At 42.0% G+C, this 25763-nt stretch overlaps 1 protein-coding gene and 1 non-coding gene across 2 annotated transcripts in view; both read right to left on the reverse strand.

Annotated features, from left to right (window-relative positions):
* Anxa4 (annexin A4) overlaps window positions 1-25763 on the reverse strand; it is a 61015-nt gene that overhangs the window by 26959 nt on the left and 8293 nt on the right. Inside the window, exons 2-3 of the mRNA XM_090336754.1 lie at window positions 10851-10896; window positions 4809-4896 (exon numbers count right to left, since the gene is read on the reverse strand). Coding sequence (XP_090192880.1) covers window positions 4809-4896; window positions 10851-10859 — 97 coding nt within the window. The 5' untranslated portion in view covers window positions 10860-10896. The remainder of the gene's footprint in view (window positions 1-4808; window positions 4897-10850; window positions 10897-25763) is intronic.
* Window positions 15765-15864, reverse strand: LOC150060626 (small nucleolar RNA U13). Its single transcript, XR_016536325.1, has one exon. It is a non-coding gene; the product is annotated as a small nucleolar RNA U13 (small nucleolar RNA).

A 25763-nucleotide genomic window follows, 5' to 3' on the forward strand; every position in this document is an offset into this window, starting at 1 on the left:
AAAAATAGCAAGGTGCTGGTGGCTTACACCTGTAATCCTAGCTACATAGGAGGCTGAGATCTAAGGATCATGGTTCAAAGCCAGTCCCATCAGGAAAGTCCCCGAGACTTTTCAAATAACCACCAGAAAACCAGAAGTGGCACCTTGGCAGATAGTGGCAGAACACTAGGCTTGAAGGGGAAAAAAGCTCAGGAATAGCACTTACAACCAATAACAACAAAAGAAAAAGTAATACGACAATAGATACACTCAGTCCTTTGTTTCTTGGTGCTCTCAGCTGAGCATTACCTTTGTTTACCTCCTGCTTATGGAAAAGATACCACCTTTCCTTTAGCTGGCCAAATTTGAATCCCTGAAAATGGCTTTGGTATTTTTCATGCTCCCTCTTCTTCCATATTCAAATTTCCTCCAAATCATGCAAAACCTTGATCTGCAATCTGTTTTGCATGTCCATTCTTTTTAACTCCTTATACCATACTTGTACATACGAGTTTAGGGTCTCAGGGTTTCTTCGTTGACAATTGGAAAAGTCTGCTAACTACAATCCTTACCTTCAAATCAGTCTTCCCAGAGCTCTTGCTAAGTTCATTTTCCTAAACAAAATAAACAACTCACCAAGTCCCTTGTGTATTTACTATAAGGCTGTAGCCCGACATGAGAGACTCTTTAAAAGCTCCTGTTCTGTACTATAAATATCCATGCAAAAAGATCACATGCAGACTAATTCTTGGATATAGTTCTTGAATCTCTGCACTGTGTGTGTTTGTGTGTGCGTGTTTGCAAGTCCTGGGGCTTGAACTCAGGGGGCCTGGATGCTGTCCCTGAGCTTTTTTGATTATGTCCAGCTGCTTGAGCCATAGCTCCACTCCCAGCTTTTAGTAGCTAATTGAATATAAGGGGCCTATGGACTTTCTTGCCTGGGCTGGCTTGCAATCTTCAGATCTGCAGATCTCATCCTCTTGAGTAGCTAGAATTGCCAGCGTGGGCCACCTGTGCCTGACTGAATTCCTGTACTTTACCCCCTGTACTACATTCCGTTCTCCCAACATCACCAGTCTATTGAGTTAGATGTTTCCCTAGTCCCTTGATTCAGCATTGAGATTCGGGCACTTGTGGTTTCCTCATGGTACCTTTGGGCTATCACTTCATGTCTGTGGTTACATAAGTGTTGGGGCCTAGCCTCCATCTCTGAGGCCTGATTCTGGCTCAGCTGCAATTAAAGCGCTTTGTCTAGGCATTCGGTCCTTTGCATACCTCTCTTAAGGCATCTCTGTGTACGTGACTCGATTGAACCCCCCGCAGTTTCGCGGGTCTCGCAGCAGCTCAAGTCTCGCGCGCTTTCCTGCACCTGTCCTGCCCAGTACCTGAAAGCCCACCCAGACCCTTAGTGGCAGCACAGAGGCCCTCTTCCTATTGGCTAGCTTCCCAGTGCCCACCTTCTCCTACCCCAACAGTATATAACTAATTGTCTGACGCAATAAAGGAGGAGAGCATCAGAGAGAACGAGAGATCAGCAGAGATCAGCAGAGAGATCTGATGCGCTTCCATGGTTAACACTGCTTCTGACTCAGCGTGGTTTTTTCTTCCCCGGTGATTGGGGGAGGGCTGGGTCTTCGACACTTACCATCTCGCTCGGCTCCCGGGGGGACTACAGGCTGGCCCTGTTTGTCCCTCCCCGTTCCCGTGTTGCTGCCCCAAGAGGAGCAACACATAAGGAGCTTTCTCTGCACCATCCTTGGGACCTCCCTTTGGTACTTGCCATGTCAGAAAGCTTCCAACCAGCCTACTCCTGCTTTGCAAGTATTTCTCACTAAGGTCACCTTTCTGTGCATGGAATGTCATCTTTCTGTGCATCTATTGTAAGTAGGCCTCAGCTCATCTTCCTTTTACCTAGAATACATTCTCTCTTCAATGTCTATTGAAACTCACCTCCCTACGCCCATCTCAGATTATCCATCTTGGGCCAGGAGTTTTGGCCTAGCAGTAGACTACTTGCCTAGCATGCACAAAGCCCTGGGTTTGATACCTTGGTTATCACTTAAACAGAAAAAGCTGGAAGTGGTACTATGGCTCAAGTGGTAGAGCACTATCCTTGAGAAATCTCAAGGACAGTCCCCAGGCCCTGAGTTCCAGCCCCAGGACTGGCAAAAAAATTATCCATCTTTCAAGAAGTTTTGCCTGATATTTCTGAATGAAATGTGAGCTCCTCTCCTTGAATCCCAAAGGGATCTTATTCATTATCTTGCTAGCATTATCATTTGATGAACCAATCTCAACTCTTTCTGTATAGGCTTTAGCTGTGATGGTAGCATCCATGGATTATTTAACCACCAAGGAAGTAATGTATTACTTTTTTCTGAGCTAAGAATTGAGTCTAGGACTTGCACATGTCAAACAAGAATTCTATCACAGAGCTGTAGTCCCCACCAGCCTCAGGATGAGATCTTTGTCCTCAAGATTTTGAGACACACGTCCAATCTATGGATCTAGTTTTTATAATGTTGATCTTCTCCATCGGCCTATCCAGGTCAGCCACTGAAAAATGGTTGATTGTGTTAAAATGACTCTTACTTAACTTTTTTGCACAAGACTGATGCTCTACTATTTGAACTGCAGCTCCACTTGAAGCCTTTTGCTGGTTAACTAGAGATAAGAGTCTCTCAGATTTATCTGCTCAAGCTGGCTTCAATATTATCCTTAGATCTTAGCCTCCTGAGCATCTAGGATTACAGGTGTGAGCTACCAGTGCCTGGTATTTTCCTGATTCTTGGCTTGAGATTTCTGAATGCTATGTGATCCATAATCACAGCATTCTTGCTAGATATCAATATAGCTAAACTCCTTCTACTCCAGGTTCTCATAAGTACAGTGAGTTTCTGCCAAGGTTTAAAACAAGTAATTCTCTCAAAGACTCCATTTTAATGCCTGACACACAATACAGCTGTGTACGTGTACACAGTGCATCTGCAACCATTGTTAGTGTTATTAATATCAGTATCAGTGAGTCTTGCTGGATAGAAACTGAGAAGTAAGGAATCATGGCAAAGAGTTTCTTTTCTTTTCTTTTCTTTTTTGCCAGTCCTGGGTTTCAGCTCAGAGCCTGAGCACTGTCGTTGGACTTTCTCAAGGCCAGAGCTCTATCACTTGAGCCTCAGCACCACTTCTGGCTTCTTTCTACATATATGGTACTGAGGAATTGAACCCAGGTCTTCATGCATGCTAGGCAAGCACTCTACCACTAGGCCAAACTCCTGGACCCAGGCAAAGAGTTTTTACCCAAATCAAGATTCTAAATAATAGATAAAGAAGCAAGGAACACTTCTCTGGCTAAAAGTCCACTCAGGCAAAGATTCAGAGGCAGGGATTAGGCCAGGGGAGCCTGTAGTGCACCCTAAAGCGTGCTCACCTTTAAGAACATAATTTCAGGGTAGCTCCCTGAAATACACCACTAGTCTTGTACATAAAATTTCTCACTCTGAGTGCTGGTTCTGCTGTGGCAGCTCAGGCCATTACTGTATTCCCAAGCAGAGAAACTTAAAAAGAAGGAGGTGGACTCAAAGTTGGCAGGCCTGAGCTGGAGACCAGGCATTGCCAAATGTGAGCCATGACTCAGTTCAGCTTACTATATGAGTTTGCAAGTTAGAGGGCTTCTTTGGGACTTTGCAAAATGGGGCAAAAAAACCCCACAATATTAATCATTGTTTGCACTAATTCATAGGGGCACTCCATCTGTCCAGTGAAATAATATCTGTGGATGTGCTTTGAAAACCTTATGTTACTACACATGTATCAGCATAATTGAAAAATAACATTCAAAGATTTATATAGTGATTCATAATGTTGCAAGCAATTAGGAAAACCTATAGTAAGTATATTACATTTAAAATAAAGCACTGAGGGGTTGGGGATTTAGCTCAGCGGAAGAGCCCATGCCTGGCAAGTGTAAGGCCCTGAGTTTGGTCCCCAGCTCTGGAAAAAAAATAATTAAAAAAAATAAACAAAGCACTGAAAGCCAGGCATGGTAGCTCATGCCTGTAATCCTAGCTACTCAGGAAGCTGAGATCTGAGGATCACATTTCAAAGCCAGCTTGGGCAATAAAGATCCCAAGACTCTTATCTCCAATTAGCCACTAGAAAACTAGAAGTGGCGCTGTGGCTCAAGGGATAGGGAGGTAGCATGAGCTGAAGAGCTCAGGGACAACGCCCCGGCCCAGAGTCCAAGCCCCAAGAATGACAAAAATAAATAAATAAAATAAAGCACTGAATCACAGAATCAGAGTGCCCTCCATATAGCTTGGATCTGAAATGTCTCCCAGAGGCCCATATGATAAAGACTTGGTCACCAGCTTCATGCGCTAATGGGAAGTGACGGAACCTTGAAGAGGTGAAATCTATTGGGGGAGGGAGAGTGGTGCCTTTAAAGGGACTATTGGGACCCTGACCCCTCTTTTTCTTCATCTCTGACTTCACCTAGAACTCCTACCATGATGTTCTGCCTCTCTATGAGCTGCAAAGTAAGGGATCAACCAATCATGGACTGAAATCTCCCCACATATCAGCCCAAATAAATCTTTCCTCCTTTTAGGCTGAGTTATCTCGGGCATTTTGTGATAGTAGCATAAAGCTGACTAAACTCTTTCAATACTTTTTTTTCAGGACTGGGGATTGAACTTACCACATCTCACATGCTAAGTAAGTACTCTACCACTTTAGCCACACTTCCATTCCCACAAGTTGGAAAAGCCAACTTGTCTCAGAGCACCTTCCTGGGTGACTGATGTATAATGCAGGAGAAGCAGGATGCTTACCAAGTCCTTTCATGGCCTTCCTCAGGACCTGGGCATCTTCAGTGGCATTGAATCCTGAAGCAGCCTTGATGGTACCTCCTTTGGTTGCCTGAGAACATGGAAAACGATGTAATTGACTGACAGCCAGCGTCCCGTTCAGCAATCCTGCAAAATACCTGCCACAGCCCTGACTGCACTCTGGCGCTGGTGACACAAGACTGACCATGAGGAATGAGGCTCTTTGTCCCCCATGGAGTTGATGTTCTGGTTGAGGAGGAGGCAGACAGTAAACAAGTCAATAAAGATTCTACAATTTGCCTGATGGGAAGAAAGACCATGAAACAGACCGAGAAGTCTTTATGACAGGGACCTGCTCCAAAGAGTGACATTTAGGAGAGGTAACCATGAAAAGATGAGGGAATACATAAGCAAAAGGCCCTGAGGCTGGAACTTGCTTGTAAGGAAAAGCCACACAGAGCTCAGTATGGCTCCAGTTAGGAAGAAAGGAGTGGTAAGATTAGTTACACCTTGTCTATTCAAAAGTGTGGCGGGGGGTGGGGGGGAGAGGAGAGAAAGAAAAAGAGAGAGAATACCAAATCTGATCAAGTCACATCCTAGAAGCAAAAACTAGTTTATAATGAACAGAACAGAAAGGGAAATGTGAGACCACATGATCTGGCTTCTTCAACAAATAAGTTGCAAAGGGAATTGAGAGAGAAACAGAGACAAAGACAGAGACAGAGAGACAAAGAGATAGACTATAGTTTAAGAGATTAAAAAAGGCATATTAAAAAACAAAGACATCAATCATGAAGCTTAAACCTTACTTGGATCCTAAATCAAACAAACTAAGAAAAAAAGACATTTATAAGCCATTTAGAAATCTGAACACTGACTTGATATTTTATGATTCTTAACATTCCCAGCATGGTGGCTGATGGGAATCTGCTTTGTTCTCATAACTCCATGCTGCTCCCATGACCCAGGCCCACTGACCAGCCTGGGAGCCTCTCCTGGAAAACCTCACACCTGGCCTTATCTAAAATGCCAGTTGGGCCTTATCTGGAAGAGCAGAAACACTGGTGCCAGGAGGATGCCCTACCATAAACTCGTCAAACAGGACTGTTTACACTGGAAACCCCCAAACTAGACAGTTTCTGGCAAATTAACCCCCAGCAGCATAGACCAAAGAATTTCCAGAAAAGAGTCTCATCTTAGAATGCATAAAAACCTAACCTCCCACTCCTAGCTCCCCATTTCTCCAACCCTGTCCAGTGTTCCGTGGAACCCTCTGCAGGCATGATTAAAGCCTGTTCTGATCTTCTGAGGTCTCCACCTTCTCTTATTCATCCACTTGATCTTTCCTAATACTCATGACTCAGTTTCCTAACAGTCACCGGCTACTTTATTGAAAGGTTTACTCATACAGTTGAAATAGCTTACAAGGAAATGAGCAGATATTTGAAATCTGCTCTGAAACAACACAGATAGGAAGAAGATAAAGAAGAACTAAAATCAACTATGAGTTAATAAAGGTGTCCTCATAATATTGTTTACGTTTGCAGAAACTTAGTTTCTATAATATAAGTATATAGAGCTTCCCCATTCCCCATCCCTGGAACCCTTCCAAGGTGGGCAAGGAGTTTATTTTTACTCTAAGTGCAGAAGTTAACCATCACAGGTGTTCAGTGAAGAGATGGTGTGTGGGATCTGATTTGCATGTGAAAGTGCTCACTCTTGCTGCTAGGAGAGTTGAGGGTCTTAAGTCAAGACTATAGGTGGGAAGTGACGCTAGGCCAGAGTGAAATAGCTAAGACAGAATCTGTTAGACTTGGCATCCATTTTTTTGCCAGCCCTTGGGACTGAACTCAGGGCCTGAGCACTGTGTTTGGGTTTTCTCATGGCTAGGGCTCTACCACTTGAACCATAGCACCAATTTTGGCTTTTTCTATGAATGTGGTACAGAGGGCCTTTGTGCATGCTAGGCAAATACTCTACTTGCCTAGGTCAAACTCCCAGTCCTTGGCATCCATTTTTGAGCAAAGGCAACAGAACTTGCTGGAAGGATGATGTGGGAGATAAGCGAAGAGTCCAGTACAACTCTACATCTGAGCAGCAAAGTACCAAGTGGTATTTATCCAGATGGGGAAAAAAGGGAGAGACTACTGGATTTGGGGTAGCAGTGAAGGTTGGGAATTAGACATTCTACTTTCAAAATATGAACTTTGAGATGCCCATTCAACATCCATAAGGGGTTGTCAGAGGACAATTGGCTATAGGAGATTCCTGATGTCAAGTTTAAAGTAATAATGCATTTAGGGTGAACCAGCATTTGGATAGCATTCGAGGAGATAATTCATAAAGAAAGAATGAGAAGGACAGAGATCCTAGGACATGCCTGACTTCCTTCTGGACATTGCAGGTCTAAGCAGATAGAGTCCATCAGGGATAACAGAGGAGCTGATCTGGAGGTGAACGGAAGTGCAGGACACTGAGCTGTCTAGAGGCTGAGGATGGAGCTACAGTGAGAAGCTTCCTGGGTAGAAGCTACAGTGGGAGAGACCCAAAGTTGACTTTTGACTTTAACACTTTCTAGTTACATATGGCCTAGGAGAAATTTCATTTTCCCCACCTGTATATTGGAAATATTTATGTCAACTCACAGGGTTGTTGTATTAACGTAACATGGTAAAAAGAAAATCATTTAGCAGAGAATGGAGGAGAAAATAAATACGAAAAAGAAAACAGCAACTAGATGGCTGACATGGTCACCATCATCATTTAAATATGACTTCAGCCACATTACTGTAATAAATACAATAAAAAATATTTATATTCTGCCAATAACCTCAAAGGCTGTTCATTTCACTCTATGTAACCCAAACCTCTTTAAAAATATTTCAGAAATAATAAAAATGAATGGCTTTGTAAACATGTGATCATCCCTGGAGAAGATCACAAGTTCAAGACCAGCCTGGGGTATATAGTAAGAGTATCCAAAAATCAAAACCAAAATAAACACACAAAAACATGTGGCCTTCTAGAGATTTTTTTTTTTTTTGGTCTGTCATGAGACTTGAACTCTGGGGTCTAGGTATTGTCCCTGAGCTCTTCAGTTCAAGGCTACAGCCCCATCCCTTGAGCTACCACTTCCGGTTTTCTGGTAGTTAATTGGAGATAAGAGACTCATGGACTTTAGTGCCAAGGCTGACTTTGAACCTTGATCCTCAGATCTCAGCTAGGGTTACAGGCATGAGCCACTGTGCCCAAACCAAAATAAAGAGGACTAAAACCTCCATAGTAATTTTAGTATGGTACCAGAGTAAATAATTTTTATTTAATGTAAAGGTGTTAGTATAAACATGGGAGAAAGTGATAGAGTGAATACAAAGCTTTCCTTTCTTTCTTTCTTTCTTTCTTTCTTTCTTTCTTTCTTTCTTTCTTTCTGTCTGTCTGTCTGTCTGTCTGTCTGTCTGTCTTTTTTGTAGTACTGGGATTTGGAACTCAAAGTTGTATGTTTGGTAGGCAGATACTTTGCCATTTGAGCTATACCCTCAGTTCTTTTTGTTATTCAGATAGGGTCTTATTTTTTTATTTTTTATTTTGCCAGTTCTAGGCCTTAACTCAGGGCCTGAACACTATCCTTGGGCTTTCTTAAAGCTCTACTACTTGAGCCACAGTACCTCTTCTGGCTTTTTTCTATGTATGTAGTACCGAAGAATTGAACCCGGGTCTTCATGCATGCTAGTTGAGCACTCTACCACTAGGCCAAACTCCTGGCCCTAGGGTCTCATTTCTTTTTTGGTCCAGGCTGGTCTCAGATCATGATCCTTCTATTTACATTCTCTGCATAAGGGTGGGTGATAGACACACAGTATCACATCTAGCTTATTGGTTGAGATACTAACTTCTTATCTTTTGACTGGGTTTGAACCTCTATCCACCAGATCTCTGCCCCCTGAATACCTAGTTTACAATCCAGAGTCACTATCCTGGCCTTCGAAATATAATCTTTATATCCTATTCCATTTATAATTTTATTCTAAGCATTTTCTTATACTAAGTAGGGGAACAGAACAGAACAGAACACAAAACACTTAGGTTTTAAAAATCAGTAGATGTCTAATATAAAAATGGGAAATATGTATGTATTTCAGTGTTGTGGCTGAATCATGTGATTTTTTTTCTTCTTCTAAAAATGTCCTTTATCAGTCCAGGAGTTTGGCCTAGTGGTAGAGTGCTTACCTAGCATGCATGAAGACTCGGGTTCAATTCCTTGGAACTACATACATAGAAAAACCCAGAAGTGATGCTATGGCTCAAGTGGTAAAGCTCTAGCCTTGAGAAAACCCAAGGACAGCGCTCAGGCCCTGAGCTCAAGCCCAGGACTGATAAAAAATGAAAAATGTCCTCTATCTGTCCAGTAAAATGACAGTCATGATGGATAGGGGAAAGATGAAGGCAACTGACATGATTCTTCATAGCCCACTGCAAGATTCCTGGCTACTGTCTGCACTGCAGGAATGTAACATACTTGTGGAAAGGTAAGAACAGTGTTCCACTAATTCTGAGCCCTCAAAACTAGTGTGTATCCCTACTAGTACATCTAACATAAAGAAAGGATACCAAGAACATTTCTGGATAAATATTCATCAGCCTACAGAGAATCAAGCAACAAGAAATGGATGATTTGCTGAGTGCGGATAGGCTCACGCCTGTAATCCTAGCTACTGAGGAGGCAGAGATCAGGGGGAACAGCCTTGAGAAAACATCAAAGAGACTTCATCTCAATCGAAAGTTGGGTGTATGTTATACAGCTGCAGTCCCAGCTACTCCAGAAGCATAAATAAAAGGATCCCAGTCCAGCCTGATCATTACTGTGAGACCCTATGTTAAAAATAACTGAAGCAAAAAAGGGCTATGAGTGACTTGACTCATAGTCACATTGTTAGGTAGACCCTCTGCCTAGCAATATTGGCCCTGAGTTCAACCTTTAGTATCATTAAATATATATATATATATTATATATATATATATTCATTCTTATGTGTTCTTTTATCCATCTTTTTTTCAATTTTTTTTTTTTTTGCCAGTCCTGGGGCTTGACCTCAGGGCCTGAGCACGTCCTTGGATTTTCTCAAGGCTAGAGCTCTACCACTTGAGCCTCAACACCACTTCTGGCTTTTTTTTTTCTATGCATGTGGTACTGACAAATCAAACCTGGGGTCTCCAGGCATGTTAGGCAAGCACTGTACCACTAGGTCAAACTACCAGTCCCTCTTTTTTTTTTTTAACATTGCCTTTTTTTCATTTATTTTTTATTGTGATTAATAGAAGGGTTACATTATAAAAGGTGCATAACTTCACAAACCTACCAGCCCCTCTTATCCATCTTTTTAAAGGAATTCAGCTAGAGCTTCTATTATTTTTTCCAGTAGAGCCAGGGTTGGAATAACCCATTATCAGGCACCTTCCTTAGGCAGAAGGCCAGCAGATGGCTAGCCTTAGCAGAGCCATGTTCATAGCCAAAAGGCTCAACTTCCTCCAGTATTGAACTGAAGTCTCAAAGGGATCTGATTCCAGGCCTGTCTCAAAGATCAGATAACCAAACCTCACAGGATCAGATCACAGTTGAAAGCAGGAGATAAGCAGTGAACACATATTGTTAGGAATCAACTCTCAGGGCACCTGAAATGATGGGCCTACACCAACCTTGGCTGATCACGGTAAAACATGGTTTTTATTTGCCCAAGTGTTGTAAAATGAACACAAGAGAAAACTATAACCTGTTTCTATATTATTAGGATGTTAACAGGATTCTGTCTTTGAGTTAATTTTCAGGGTCAAGTTATTTATTTATCATCTCCAAAATAATGAATAACTAAATGATGTTAAAAAAAAAAAAGAAAAAGAAAAAAAGAAACTCTCTTTTCATATCATGTCCCCTCCCCGTAACTAAGCAAACAACACTTTGTTTAAACCTGTCCCAGAGTTCACCTTCTGTACCTGGCGGAGGCTGGCACCAGGTTGGGGGTGGGATGGCGTGAGGCACTCCAAACTTACCATGGCCATGGTTAAGATCGGAGCCAGTCACCTGACAGAAGCTTCTCTGTGGAAAAAGCAGAGGGGAAATGGCTGTGATGAAGGGAGTAATACCAAAATCATTACGCTGTTATTTACACAGGATTAAGCCAAACGGAAATGACACATATCTTCACCTGAAGGGAGTTATATATTAGGCAGAGAGTCCAGAGGTCAGGCTAATCATTAAATAGAAACTGTTAGAACAGTCACGTTTATTATGCCAACAAAATACTTGGTTGCTCTTCTGTTTGGAGACACATAGTATAAAAACAACTCCTGTTGTTTCAACAGGTACTTAAACTGCATTGCTGAAAAGCACTGACATGTTACCTGGACCCAGGAATTAATTTAAAGCAAGAGAGAAGATTTGCATCCCTGGCTCCATTTTGTGTCCATCTTTTCTTGAAATTTTCTTTCTACAGTTACTTTGTCATGGGCTCTAGGAAGCTCAGGACTTATTGATAACACATTAAGAAGCAGGCATGGGAAATACTGCCCCATGGAAAGAAACAGCAAGGAACTACAAGACCACCTGTCAGGCAATGGTGACTTGTTTGTCCTCACAGACAAAGACAGAGATATTTTCTAGATCTCCTCTTAAGAAAACAAGGACTAAAGCCAGGCTTTAGCTACTCAAGAGACTGAGAACTGAAGATCATAGTTCAAAGCCAGCCCGAGCAAGAAAGTTCACGAGACAATCACACACACACACACTCACACATACACAGAAAGAAAGAAAAAGAAAAAGCTCACGGACAGCACCTAGGCCCTAAGTTTAAGCTCCAGGACCAGCACAAGAAAAAGCAAACATGTACCACAACACACCTGTGACCAGAGATACACCATTATTATCTATAACCTACTCTCTCTATTGCCAATTCTTTGTCTTTTTTTTTTTTTTGCCAGTCCTGAGGCCTGAACTCAAAGCCTGAGCACTGTCCTTGGCTTTCTCAAGGCTAGAGCTCTACCACTTGAACCACAGCATCACTTCCAGCTTTTTCTATATATGAGGTACTGAGGAATCAAACCCAGGTCTTTGTGCATGCTAGGCAGGCACTCTACCACTAGGCCAAACTCCCGGTCCCTCTTTGTCTTTTTTAACCTAAAGCTCAGGTCCATATCCAGAAGATGGCTGCAGATGGCTGACATCTTTCTGTAGCAGCCTGTGTCACATGGTATTGCCCTTCTTTGCCCTTTACCATATTTCTTTATTTGGTGTACTGGAGTGAGTGGTCAGACCTAACATGGTCTAGTTTCATCAGTCTAATCAACACTAGAATCTGGTCATTTCACAATGGCTACTTTTACTGCTGCCATCTCAGGATCATTCTGCCGCCTCCTCCTCCTCCTCCTCCTCCTCCTCCTCCTTCTCCTCCTCCTCCTCCTCCTCTTCCTCCTCTTTCTGTCAGTTGTAGGGCTTGAACTCTGGGCCTGGGTTCTGTGCTCAACTCTTCAGCTCTTGAGCTGAAGTGCTCTAGCATTTGCACCACTTCTGGGTTTCTGGTGTTTAATTGGAAATCTCATGGACTTTTTGCGTGGGCTGGCTTTGAACTGCTCTCCTCAGATCTCCGCCTCCTGAGTAGCCAGGGTTACAGGTGGGACTTACTCTTTCACTGCAGCCTTATGCATTCAGTTTTTGTCCTCCACTTCCAGCACTTCCTCCCTATGAAAAGAATTTTTCAGAGCACAAGAAAAAAAAGTTTTGCTTACAGATTAGGAACTTGTTGGAATTCTGACAACATACTGGGCAAGTCCCTGAAGAGCAGGACACCTGCCTCTCTTCCATATCTAAGTCATATGGATAAGACATCATTTCTAAGCATTTAGTTAGATCCTTGACACTCAAATGTCCTAGAACCGGAAGTTTGAGTATCTCGGGTGTTTGTTAAAAATGCAGAATCACATATCCAAACTGTCTTTGATTTGTTGGGTTTCTGGGTCTTTATTAAGAAATTTTCAGCCTGCGCCAAGGAGGCCTAGTGTATCTCCTATTCCTTTTTGTAAAGTTTTCAGTGTATCTGCTTTTACCTCGAGGTCTTTGATCCATTTGGAGTTAATCCTAGTGCATAGAAGGATCCAACTTTAGTTTTCTGCAGGTGCTTAACCACTTCTGCCAGTACCCCTTGTTGAAAAGTCTGTCTTCCATTCTATTTTTTTGGCTCCCTTATCAAAGATTAGGTGGCCATAGGTCTGTGGGTTGATTTCTGGATCTTCAGTTCTATTCCACTCATCCTCAGTCCTGTTCTTGTGCCAGTACCAAGCTATTTTGGTTACTATAGCTCTCTAATAGAGTCTAAAGTTTGGTATTGAAGTTCCTCTTGTGCTGTTCTTTCTGCTATATGGGATTATGGGATCTTTTATTATTCCATATGAAATTTTGGATTGCCTCTTCTATTTCTTTAAAGAATGACATTGGGATATTGATGGGTATTGCACTGAATTTGTAGACAGCCCTTGGCATGATTGCCACTTTCACGATGTTAATTCTTCCAATCCAGGAGCAAGGGAGGTTTTTCCATTTCCTCAGTTCTGCTACAATTTCCTTTTTCAGGATTTTAAAGTTTTCATCATAAAGGTCCTTTGCATTCTTAGTTAATTTCTAAGTACTTTATTTTTTTTGAGGCTATTGGAAAAGGACTTGCTTTCCTGATTGTTGCCTCAATCCTCTCATTGTTAGCATATAGGAAGGTAGTTGATTTTTGAGGGTTAATTTTATATCCCGCTACCTTGCCCAAGTGGAGTCTACAGGGTTCTTTAAATACAGAATCATATCATCTGCAAAAAGGGAAAGTTTCACTTCCTCTTTCCCTATTTGGATCCCCTTTAGGCTTGCTTCTTGCCTTATTGCTCTAGCTAGGAATTCTAATACTACGTTAAAGAGGAATGGAGAGAATGGGAATCCTTGTCTTGTTCCTGATTTTAGAGGAAATGGCTTTAGCTTTTCACCATTAAATATAATGCTAGCTGTGGGTTTGTCATACACAGCCTTTGTTATACTGAGGAATGTTCCATGGATTCCTAGTTTCTCCAGAGCTTTTAGCATAAAGGAGTGTTGGATCTTATCAAATGCCTTTTCTGCATCTATTGAAACAATCATGTGATTCTTGTCCTTTCCCCTATTGATGTGATGAATTATATTAATTGGCTTGTGTATGTTGAACCAGCTTTGCATCCCAGTGATGAATCCTGTTTGATCATAATGTATAATTTTTTTGATGAGTTGTTGAAGATGGTTGGCCAGTATTTTGTTGAGCAGTTTTGCATCAATATTCATCAAAGAGATGGGTCTATATTTCTCTTTCTTTGATGAATCTCTGTCTGGTTTTGGAATAAGGATTATCGTGGCTTTGTAGAATGAATTTGGCAAAGAGCCTTTGTTTTCAATTTCATTGAAGAGCCAAAGGACATAACTAGCAAACTAAGTAGAAAGCCCATAGAGTGGGAGAAGATCTTCACTAACCATGCAACAGACAAAGGCCTCATATCTAAAATATGTCAACAGCTCAAAAAACTGAATCACTCCAAAACTAATCTCCAAAGAAACAACCATCCCATTATATGAAGGGCCAAAGGCATAAAGAGAGTCTTCTCTGAAGAAGAAATAAGAATGGCCTATAGACACATGAAGAAATGCTCAACATCTCTGGCCATAAAAGAAATGCAAATCAAAACAACTCTGAGATTCCACCTCACTCTAGGTAGAATGGCCAGGATCAAGAAAACTAATAACAACAGATGCTGGAGGGGATGTGTACAGGAGGGATCACTACTACACTGTTGGTGGGAGTGTAAACTCTTTCAACCACTATGGAAAGCAGTATGGCAGTTCCTCAAAAGACTAAACATAGAGTTCCCCTATGACCCAGCAATTCCACTATTTGGCATTTACCCAATCATCCAGAAACAAGGACATACTAAATCTGCTAGCACAACAATGTTCATTGTAGCATTATTTACCATAGCGAAGATATGGAACCAACCTAAATGCCTCTTAGTTGATGATTGGATCAACAAGATGTGGTATTTATACACAATGGAATTCTATGATGCCATCAGAAAGAATGACATTGCCCCATTTGTAAAGAAACGGAAAGACTTAGAAAAAATCATATTAAGTGAAGTAAGCCAGACTCAAAGGAACACAGGCTCAATGGTTTCCTTCATTTGTCATTATTAGTATGAACATTGGACTCTCCTAGCAGAGGTTTACAATAGGGCAAAACCTAGATACATAAGGCCATATAGGATGAGGCTAAATGAAAAGACCTCCAAGATATAGAAACAAGAGCCATATAAGGTGTGACTGTTGTTCTTAATGTACTGTTATTTCTGATCTCTTTTGTTGTCCCTTGGCTATCTCATATTCTTACAGCATCTTATCTTGTTATCTGATATACTGTATATATGTTTAATTGTTTATTTGAAATAGGATAGGGAAGGGGGGAAACCAAGATGAGGGAAGGGGGTGGGGGAGGGAAATGGAGACAAAAACATGAGAAGGGGTAGCAATGAGTGTTAAGTAATGCACCTTCTATCTGGTGAATATAACGTAACCCTTGTATTAATTACAATAAAAATTTAAAAATAAATGTGACTTTGGCCAATTCAAAAATGCAGAATCAGGCCAGGCATAGTGGTTTATGACTATAATCCCAGCACGCAAAAGGCTGAGGAAGAGGATTGCAAGTTTGAGACTAGCCCAGGCAATGTAGCAATGGTTTGCCTCGAAAACAAAAAACAAACCACCACCAATAATAACAATAAAATCAGACCCTCAGCCTTACTGCTAGAATCCTCATTTTAACAAGATTTTTGAAACGTTGGTTTGCCAGTACTTTGAACATCAGCACAGACAACAGGGCTAAGGGCCACTTCTCAATGATCGTTAAGTCCTGTCAGGTCATGTGCCATGTTATCACAAGGTGAAGAGGGAGGTGAGCGTCACGCAAGTGCCTGAAAACCCAAGCCTCGTGCTTAGGAACGGGAAAGGGATCAGCTCAGGTGTTTTGTTTTTTTTAATCACTTAAATTTTGTTTAGTCATGCTCCCTTTACATCTTCTAGCTTTCCTCAGGCCTTGCTCTATTCTTTCTGGTTTTCACCATTCACTGGGAACTGATCTCAAAGTACACAGGGGTTCAGCCCCTTTCTAGGAGACAGGCCTCGGTTCTGAGGTACTTGTTGGAACAAAGTCAGAGCTGGGCCCAGAGATCAGGCTGGGAAATGGGAGGAACTGACTGGCAAGGAAGGGCTTTGTTTCCCCCGTGAGGAGTATAGCTTTATACTGCAGGTAATGAGAAAATAGTGGTAAGCCCTGCTACTTGCGAGAAATTATATGGTAGCAGAAATGCTTTAGAAAGCCACTAAACGGTAGGACAGGAGGAGTTGGAGAGACTAGAGTGAATGTCAAAGTGTAAAGAAGGCTTGAGGGATGACTACAGAAAGAGTCAGGGAGAGGGAACAGGTGGCTAGCGTGTGGCATATGGAATATAACATTCTTGAGGACTTTACTGGCTGCCGTGACTCATTGACTATATAAAGATATTCATTCAATTACCAAATATTCATAGCACAACTGTATATTCCAGGTACTGCCCTAGTAGATAGAACACAGTATAGAGATAGAACAAAGAACCAGTCTTCAGAAGCTTATGGTCAATCAAGAGAGGGTTGAAAGGTAAGCCAGTATATACATAAGATCATTTTATATACTACTAAGAATGTATAACAGGAAAATGCTACACACAAGGCCTGCAAACTGTATTAGTTCATAGGTCAAATTCTGTCTCTGTAGCCTATATGCTAAGCCCAATTTTCACCTTTTAAAATAGTTAACAGAAAAGACAAAAGATGGATATATCATTATATAAAAAGACATAAAATTTTAAGTTCAGTGCTGGTGTTTGTCCTAATGCTGCCTCTGTACACTTTAAGTCTGGTTTAAAGGTTTCTCTATAGACAATATTTTGTAACCTGATATGCAACTTACTACAACCTACTCCTTTAACAAGTAGCCACACTTCCACCAATCAGAAGCAGCCAACTGTTCAAGTCACCTTCAAATAGATAAAAGCTATAACCCATCCGGCTATCTCTTGAACCCCACTTCCTGGGTTCCGTCTGTCTGGCACTCCCTTCCTTTTCTCTCATTATAAATAAAACACCTGCTTGTGTTGTAGGAGCAGATATTCTAAGCTAATTTTTTTAATCTAGGCTGCATCTGGTTCTGGAATCATAAAGCCAGTTAAGATCTGCAAAAGGAGATTTAGTGAAATTTTGTTTCTTAATAGTTTCCATAAATAGAGATCTATATTGATACATAGCTACCTCTGTTTACTTATGTATTGTCTGGGACTGCTTTTATGTTTACAAGAGCAGAAATGAATAACTGTGACCAAAACCATAGTATCCACAAAGATGAACATATTTACTTTACAGAAAACCTTTGTCAGCCTCTAACATGGAGGTTGCTGATGACAGGGGGAGTTTGGACAGGAGATGACCTAGAAGGCATCTCACCCAGGATCAGTGAAGTTCTGAATGGATGGAAGGGTCTTGTCACTCATAGTTTTGGAGGAAAAGAACTCTTTTTAGATTGAGGGGACAGTAGATACAAGAATCCTGAGGTAAAAATAAGTTTCTAGTGATTAAGAACAAAAGCTTCCCAAACAAGGGCAAGAGAGTACCACAGAGTAAAGATATAGTAGGTCAATGTGATGTTATGACTTATAATGAGAAATAACATTTGGTTTAAATCCTGTTGGCACAGAACCTCTATAATTTTTGGAATTCCTAATTTTCTTTACCCATTAAGGGTGAACGGCGTATCTGGGTTACTCACAATCAGCCCCTCTCAACCCCACCTGGTTGTGTTTAAGAATGACCTTTGTAAAGCCCCATAGTAACTACAGAATGAGGGACTCATTTACAGGGTAACCAACTCCTTGATTAGAGGACTGAAACTCTCACTTCCCCACCTCAGGGAGGAGGAAAATGCCAGAGATTAGCTTACTCACCCACAGCCAACGCTTCCATCAAGCATAATAAAGCATCCATAAAACCCCAAAAAGGTGGGTGGGAGAAGAGCATGGGACTTCTATGTCCCCTGCCACATACCTGTCCTACACACTTCATCCACCTGCCTATTCTGGATTTAAGCTTTTTATGATACACTCATGAGTAAGTAAACTCTTTTCCTGAGTTCTGGGGGCCATCACAGCAGACCATTAAATGAGAGTCCTCAGTCTATAGCCTGTCATATACATAACATGGCCTTGACACCTTAAGTGGAACAGTCTTGTGGAACAACCTAAACCTGGGAGATATGACACGAATTACAAGTAGATTGTCTCATAACAGGACATCTACTTGGTGTCCCCTGAGAATTGGAGAATCACTTGGTGTGGCAGTTTCATCTGCTGGCTGAAGCTCAGATCACCATGCTCCAAAGTTGGCACGTTGACCTGTTAGGGACCTTGAACGAAAGGAAAATGGAAGGTCTCTCCAGCAGCCTTGAAAGCAAGGTCAACCAGACTTTGCCTGCCTCCTGTCTCTTGTCCCTTACATTGACTGTCCCCAAATCAGTTACTGAAACTAGAATTCCTCTTCTCTAAAGGGATGTTGTAGACTCTCTTTGCAAAGTAAGCTATAATGCCTGGAAATAATACTCTAACCTTTCCCTGAGTTTCTGTGTAGGAGAGAGCCATAAAAGAATTCTCCTACCTACCTTGTCTGACGGTAGGTCATAAGTCACTCATTCAAGAGGTCCTGCCCCACACTCAGGTGGAAGGAATGTTACTCAGAGAAGACTTTGGACAGGTCTAGTGAGCTTTCCTCCTTCAGACTACTATGTCGTATCTTTTCCTCCAGTCACATTACATATAGTTGTTCATTCTTTATCAAAAAAAAGAAATTTTGGGGCCAGGAGCATGGCCTAGAGGTAGAGTGCTTGCCTAACATGCACAAAGACCAGGGTTCAATTCCTTGGTGGCACATACTTAGAAAAGGCTAGAAGTCGGGGCCGGGAGTTTGGCCTAATGGTTAAAGTGCTTGCCTAGCATGCATGAACACCCGGGTTCGATTCCTCGGTACCACATACATAGAAAAAAAGCCGGAAGTGGTGCTGAGGCTCAAGTGGTAGAGCTCTAGCCTTGAGAAAGTCCAAGGACAGTGCTCAGGCCCTGAGCTCAAGCCCAGGACTGGCAAAAAAAGAAAAAAGAAAAGGCTAGCAGTGGTGCTGTGGCTCAAGGGATAGAGTGCTAGCCTTGAGAAATCCCAAGAACAGTGCTCAGGCCCTGAGTTTAAGCTCCAGGAGTGGAAAAAAAAAAGAATTTTTATTAGGTATTCACTGGAGATCTTTATTCTGAAGTTGCTCATATCACCCAAATCTCTGATCGAATGACTTTATTTTGCTTTCCTTTTGTTAACCTGTCTCTTTTGTTATAAGAGTTGGCTCGACATGTTCATCACTGCACTATTCACAATGGTCAAGCAATGGAAACAACGCAGATACCCCACTACAGATGAATGGACATAAAAACTGTGGCACAATGGAATTCTACAGAGCCAACACACGAGATAAAATAATGCCATTTGCTGGGAAGTGGATGGAACTAAAGCAAATCATGTTGAGTGAGGTAAGCCAAGACCAAAGGAACAAAAGGCCCATTGTGTCCTTGATATGTGGATATTAGATCCAAACAATACAAGGGCACTGACTCAGTACTCAGGTAATCAAAAGTCACTGACATGAACTTGGAGATATAAATGTATCTATATAGACATATAAGTCTATTATGGGATATATAGTTTATAGACATATTGATGATACATTATATCGATTGATATGTGTCTACGACATACAAAGACTCAGCTTAATTTTAATTATGTTCTTAAATTTATGTGTCAGTAATTGCATATAGAGATTCCCTTCTTGAAAACTTGTTTGTTAAATATGACATGTGAAATATGATATAAAAATCAGTATTAATGGAATCTTTTAATAAAAAAGGAAATGTACACATTACCTGACTTGTGTTGTTGTAATCCCGCTGTACATCGCCTTTCCAATAAAAATTTTTAAGAGTTGGCTATGGACTTTATGATAGGCAGAGAAAGGCATGCCACTTTGCCACCCCTCCGTAGTGCCAGATGTACAGTATAAAGATTATAGTCATCCCTCAGTGTTAGAACAAGAGAGGTGGCACACTTTTTAAAAAGCTACAAATTTTGTACAAGGGAGTTACAATTTAATGTGTCCATTTATATGTACACGTATCTTAATCAGCTTTATCCTCCTTCTACTTATTTCTTTCTCCACCAGTCACATTGTTTCCCACTTCCTTCTTCACATATGTACATTGAGTGTTATGACCCATTGTTCCCTGTTCTATTCAATGCCACTCTCCTATTAACACCCTCCTCTCCCATTCAAAACATGTTCAGGGATGTAGAACTTGGCTAAAAGTGGTAGAGCACTAACCTTGAGCAGAAAGAGCTCAGGGACAGCACCCAGGCCCTGAGTTCAAGCCCAACAACTGAAGTGTGCACATGTGTACACACACGCACACGCGCGCACACACACACACACACAAACACATTCATTTTGCCAGGTGCAGGTGGCTTAGGCCTGTAATCTTAGTTACTCAGGAGGTTGAGGTCTGAGAATCATGGTTCAAAACCAGCCCAGGCGGGAAAGTTCATGAGACTCTTTTCTCCAATAAACTACTCTTTACCGATTTTTTGTTCTGATCCCATGGTTGTCAAGCATTTGGCTTCCCAAGAAGACCTGTCTAGAAATACTTGAGACATGAATATTTGCATGTAAGCACTAACCTAATTTCTAAAACAAAATAACTGTATTAGCTGAGTGAAGGTGTGTGTGTGTGGACATGCATGTAGCTGTGCCTGTGGACTGGAATCTCCTCTTCTAAGTATGCACCAACTGGACATTCACTTGCAATGGATGCTCTTGTTGAGACTCTGTATAATTTAGCAGGCTCCATCCAGATTCCTGACATTGACTCCTCTGAAGACAGACAACTCTAGCCAGCGCACCTGGCTCATGCCTGTAACCCTAGCTTCTCAGAGGCTCAGATTTGAGGACTGCTGTAACAAGCCAGTCTTACCTCCAATTTACCAGGATGAAGCTGGAAAGGGAACTGGTGGTAGAGTTCTAGCTTGGAGCAAAGCTAGGGGACAGCACCCAGGCCCTAAAACCAAGCCCCAGTTCTCTCTCCCTCCTCTCTCCCCCTCCCTTTTTCTCTCCCTCCCTTCCCCCTCTCTCTTACATACACACCACACACACACACACACACACACACACTCCCCCCCCTCGAAGCCTATTCACGGGCTTGCTGTCTATAGCACATTCTCATACTGACACATCTCTCTTTTCTGGAAGATCACATGTGTGTTAGTCAGTCACTATTTTTCTTTGGGACAAGGTTTCATTTTACATCCCACGAAGATGACAAATTTAAACTTCAGGCCCATGGATTTGTAGAGGGCGTGATTGGGCCCCACCCAAATGAAGGCTTTCAAAACTGCCTATGAAATGGGAAAATAAAAGCAACTTTTTTCTTCTTGAAACTCCTTCTAAAGAAAAGGGAAGTTTTACTGCAGTGATGAGATTGAGTCAAGGGCATAAGTTTTCTTTAATTTTTATCCAAAGGCATGAATAAGCACAAATTTGGAGCTTTGTGTTAGATCGAATTTGTGGGAGGGGATTACTGATTAGACTGAACTTCCTAGACTAAGTCCATAAACACAGACTAGAGTGGAGTCTCTCCTGCTCAATGTCATCCCATCCAGTGTGTGTCTATCACCAGGCTATGAAGGAAGGTTCAGAATAGGTGGATCACCGCCTAGGCATGCACTGGGGGATGAAGTGAGACCCTCTCTCAAAAATAACCAGCACATCAGTGGTAGAGTGCCTGCCTAGCATGCACAAAGACTGGGGTTTGATTCCTTGGTACCACATACATAGCAAAAGGCAGAGGTGGTGCTGTGACTCAAGTGGTAGAGCTCTAGCCTTGAAAAAGCCCAAGGACAGTGCTCAAGCCCTGAGTTCAAGCCCAGGACTGGCAAAAAAACAAGAACAAAACCAGAACAAAAAGGACTGGAAGTGTGGCTCAGTGATAGAACACTGTCTATGGGTGAGTTTTGGCCCTAGTAGTCTCTCCAAAAATAAAAGTATAAAGGCAGATAACAATTCCAGGCTGGGTAATGGTGGCTCATACCTATAATCTAGCTGCTCCAAAGGCTGAGATCTGAAAATTGTAGTTCAAAAGCAGCCCATGTAGGAAAGTCCATGAGACTCTTACCTCCAATTATGATTAGACAACAAGAACCGGCGCTGTGGTTCAAAGTGGTAGAGCACTAGCCTTGAGCAAAAGACCTCAGGGACAGCACCCAAGTCCAGAGTTCAAACCCCAAGACAGACAAAAAAATTCCAGAAGCTTTCAGAATAATACTGGACTAAAAACTTCAACTTGTCACATTTCTCATTGAGCTAAATGCTTTCTTGTACTTCATATGTTATCATGGTGGATGCAAAAAAATGCAGAACAACTCAAAAAACACTCCTAGGGTCATACTTTAACCACACATGTCCTGTCCCAGTCAAAAGTGACAGCCAGTGGCCATTTTAAAAGAGTGGCCTTTCTGGTGGAAGAAGAGTGTGACACTTCTCTGTGACAATGTCCCATTGAGCAGCCACATGACCAGTGATGAGCCACCTCCAGCTGAGAGGGTATAAAGATTCCAATCTGGCACACTCTGTGTTCTGCCTTAGAACATAACAAGGTCCAGAATCCCCTGACAGTTGGGAAGGTCAGAGCTGACCCAACCACAATATAAAAGTGGAGCCTAGCTGGGTGTGGTATACATTCTTGTATTTCTGGCATTAGGAAGGCTAAGGCAGGAGGATCATAAGCTTAACTTAGCCAATGTTAAACAGTGAGTTGTGGCCTAAAACCAGTGGGCAGGGCAGCTGCTTTAGACATGCCTTGGGTCAGTCTGAATCTAAGGTCAGAGGGGCTGGGAGTTTGACCTAGTGGTAAGAGTGCTTGCCTAGCATGCATGAAGACTTTGGATTCGATTCTCTAGTACCACATACACAGAAAAAAGCCAGAAATGGTGCTGTGGCTCAAGTGGTAGAGCTCCAGCTGTCCAAGGACAGTGCTCAGGCCCTGAGCTCAAGCCCAGGACTGGCAAAATATATATATCAGAGCAGGTGGGATGTCTTCAGCCCTCTGACTGCACTCATGAGTGTAGGAAAGCTGTCTGGTACACACCCGAGGACAGCCAGCAATGCAGGAGACAGCTCTTCTGAATTTTGTTGGGCACAGAAAGCATTCAAAGCCTAAGGTGAGGGTGACATAGCTATGACATGATTTCCAAGCTGCTTCTGTTATTACGGGCAGGGTCTCTCCATACTTCAAACACAACTCTTCTCTTAATCACTCAGTATTAATTTCCCTGACATTGGATCAAACTGTTAAGCAAACGACAGTAAGAGCCGGGTACCAGTGGCTCACATGTGTAGTCTTAGCTACTCAGCGATCAGAGGATCACAGTTTAAAGCCAGACTGAGCAGACACATATGAATGACTCTTATCTCCAACTAGCCACCAAAAAGCCAGAAGACGAGTTGTGGTTTAAATGGAAGGACATTAGCCTTGAGTGCTAAGGGACAACACCTAAGCCCTGAGTTGAAACCTAGGATCTACACCAATAAAAATGAAAGAGAGAGAGGAGAGAGGAGAGAGGAAGAAGAGGGAGAAGGAGAAGGAGAAGGAGGAGGAGAGGAAGAGGAAGAGGAAGAGGAAGGAGAAGGAGAAGGAGGAGAAGAAAAAGAAGAAGAAGAAGAAGAAGAAGAAGAAGGAGGAGGAGGAGGAGGAGGAGGAGGAGGAGGAGGAGGAGGAGAAGAAGAAGAAGAAGAAGAAGAAGAAGAAGAAGAAGAAGAAGAAGAAGAAGAAGAAGAAGAAGAAGCAGCAGAAGCAGCAGCAGCAGCAGCGCAGTTCCAAGGTTAAAGTATAATTACACAAAGAACTCAGGAGTAGAGATGGGGAAGAGTGTTGGTTTCTCTAAAGATTACTGGGCGAGGGTGGCTTATGCCTATAATTCTAGCTACTCAGGAGGCTGAGATATGAACATAGCCGTTCAAAGCCATTGGGGCAAGAAAGTCCATGAGACTCTTATCTCCAATGAACCCCTAAAAAGCTATAATGGCAGTGCAGCTCCAAGTGGTAGAGTACTAGCCTTGATTTAAAAAGCTCAGGGACAGTGACCAGGCCCTGAGTTCAAGATCAACAACAACAAAAAGTTTAACGAGGTCAAGTACAGGAGGGAAGGGCTTTGCAGTGAGCCAGCTCTGTGGTCAAGCTTCCAGGCTGAGTAAAACCAGTATGTTTGTGGGAACACAAACCTTATGCAGCCAATCCTTTGCTTTCTGGCTGGAGAGCCACACCATTACTGGTTTGCCAAAGAGGAAAGAACACACTCTTTCCAGACAAACAGGAAAAGCAGCCTAGGTTTCCTCAGCAAGATAGCAGACAGCAAACACACTTCTCTTCAGTGTCTTCTTTATTCTAAGGCCCAGATACTATCTCTGGGCAATCTAGTCCCAACTCTGTGGGCAATTGCTCCTCTCCTGAGCCACGGCAGGCTTCTGCTCCACTCCTGAACAGGGAAGGCTTCTGTTCCCAAATCTTTCCAGAACTCAAGCTGACTTTGGCAGGAAACTCTCTCTGTGTCTCTCTCTGTCTCTGTCTCTCTCTCTCTCTGACACACACACACACACAAACTAGATTTAAAATTATTTTACGATGGATTTCTGAGTCACACAGGGAACTTGCTATATTTGATGAATCCCACTCCCCCAATTTCTTGTCCAAAGAAAAGGAAAATTCTTGGGACAAACTCAAATGAGAGAGAGTCACAGTATGTACATTATTATTATTTTTTTTTTTGCCAGTCCTGGGGCTTGCACTCAGGGCCTGAGCATTGTCCTTGGACTTTCTCAAGGCTAGCATTCTGCCACTTGAGCCACAGCACCACTTCCGGCTTTTTCTATATGTGGTACCGAGGAACTGAACCCGGGTTTTTGTGCATGCTAGGCAAGCACTCTACCACTAGGCCAAACTCCTGGCCCTTGTAAATTAATTTTGTGTTCTACTATTCCACTTCATTTTTCCTCCTCTGTACGATCACCATATTTACCATTTTATAGAATTCACACTTTCCTGACATATTAGTGTATTGTATGTTACTCAAATGTGCCTGTTATGGTTACTTTTTTTTATATCATGAGTTCAATCTTTATAATTAGCTTTGTAGATTTCTTCCTGGGATATATGATAATTTTGAATATTTCCAATTACCCCATTAACTCACAAGGAAGGCAAAGCCCAGCCAACTATAAACTTGCCTCCTGGCTTGTGTTATTTATAATTTAATGTGTAGGTATGAAATTAAACCTCTTATTTGCCTCTTAAAAATAACAGTAACACTGACTCTTTTTCCTTACTTTTTCTTTCTTTGTGAATTAGTGTATATTTCTTGCTCAGTTTTAGGATCTTGGTGCTTTAATACCATATTTATATAAATTATTAATATATTATAAATAATACCCATTTTATATCTAAAATCAATTACTCTACTTTTACTTTCTTTTCTTTTTTTTTGGTTTGTCATGGGGCTTGAACTCTGGGCCTTGGCACTGTCCCTGAACTCTTCGGCTCAAGACTACTACTCTACCATGTTGAGTCACAGCACCACTTCTGTTTTTTCCGGTGGTTCATTGGAGATAAGAGTCTCACAGACTTTCGTGCCCAGACTGGCTTTGAACCATGATCATCTATGATCTCAGCCTCCTGAGTAGCTAGGATTAT

Source organism: Megascapheus bottae, chromosome 7 (assembly GCF_031878675.1).
Source record: "Megascapheus bottae isolate mThoBot1 chromosome 7, mThoBot2.hap1, whole genome shotgun sequence".
In the NCBI taxonomy this organism is placed as follows: Eukaryota; Metazoa; Chordata; class Mammalia; order Rodentia; family Geomyidae; genus Megascapheus; species Megascapheus bottae.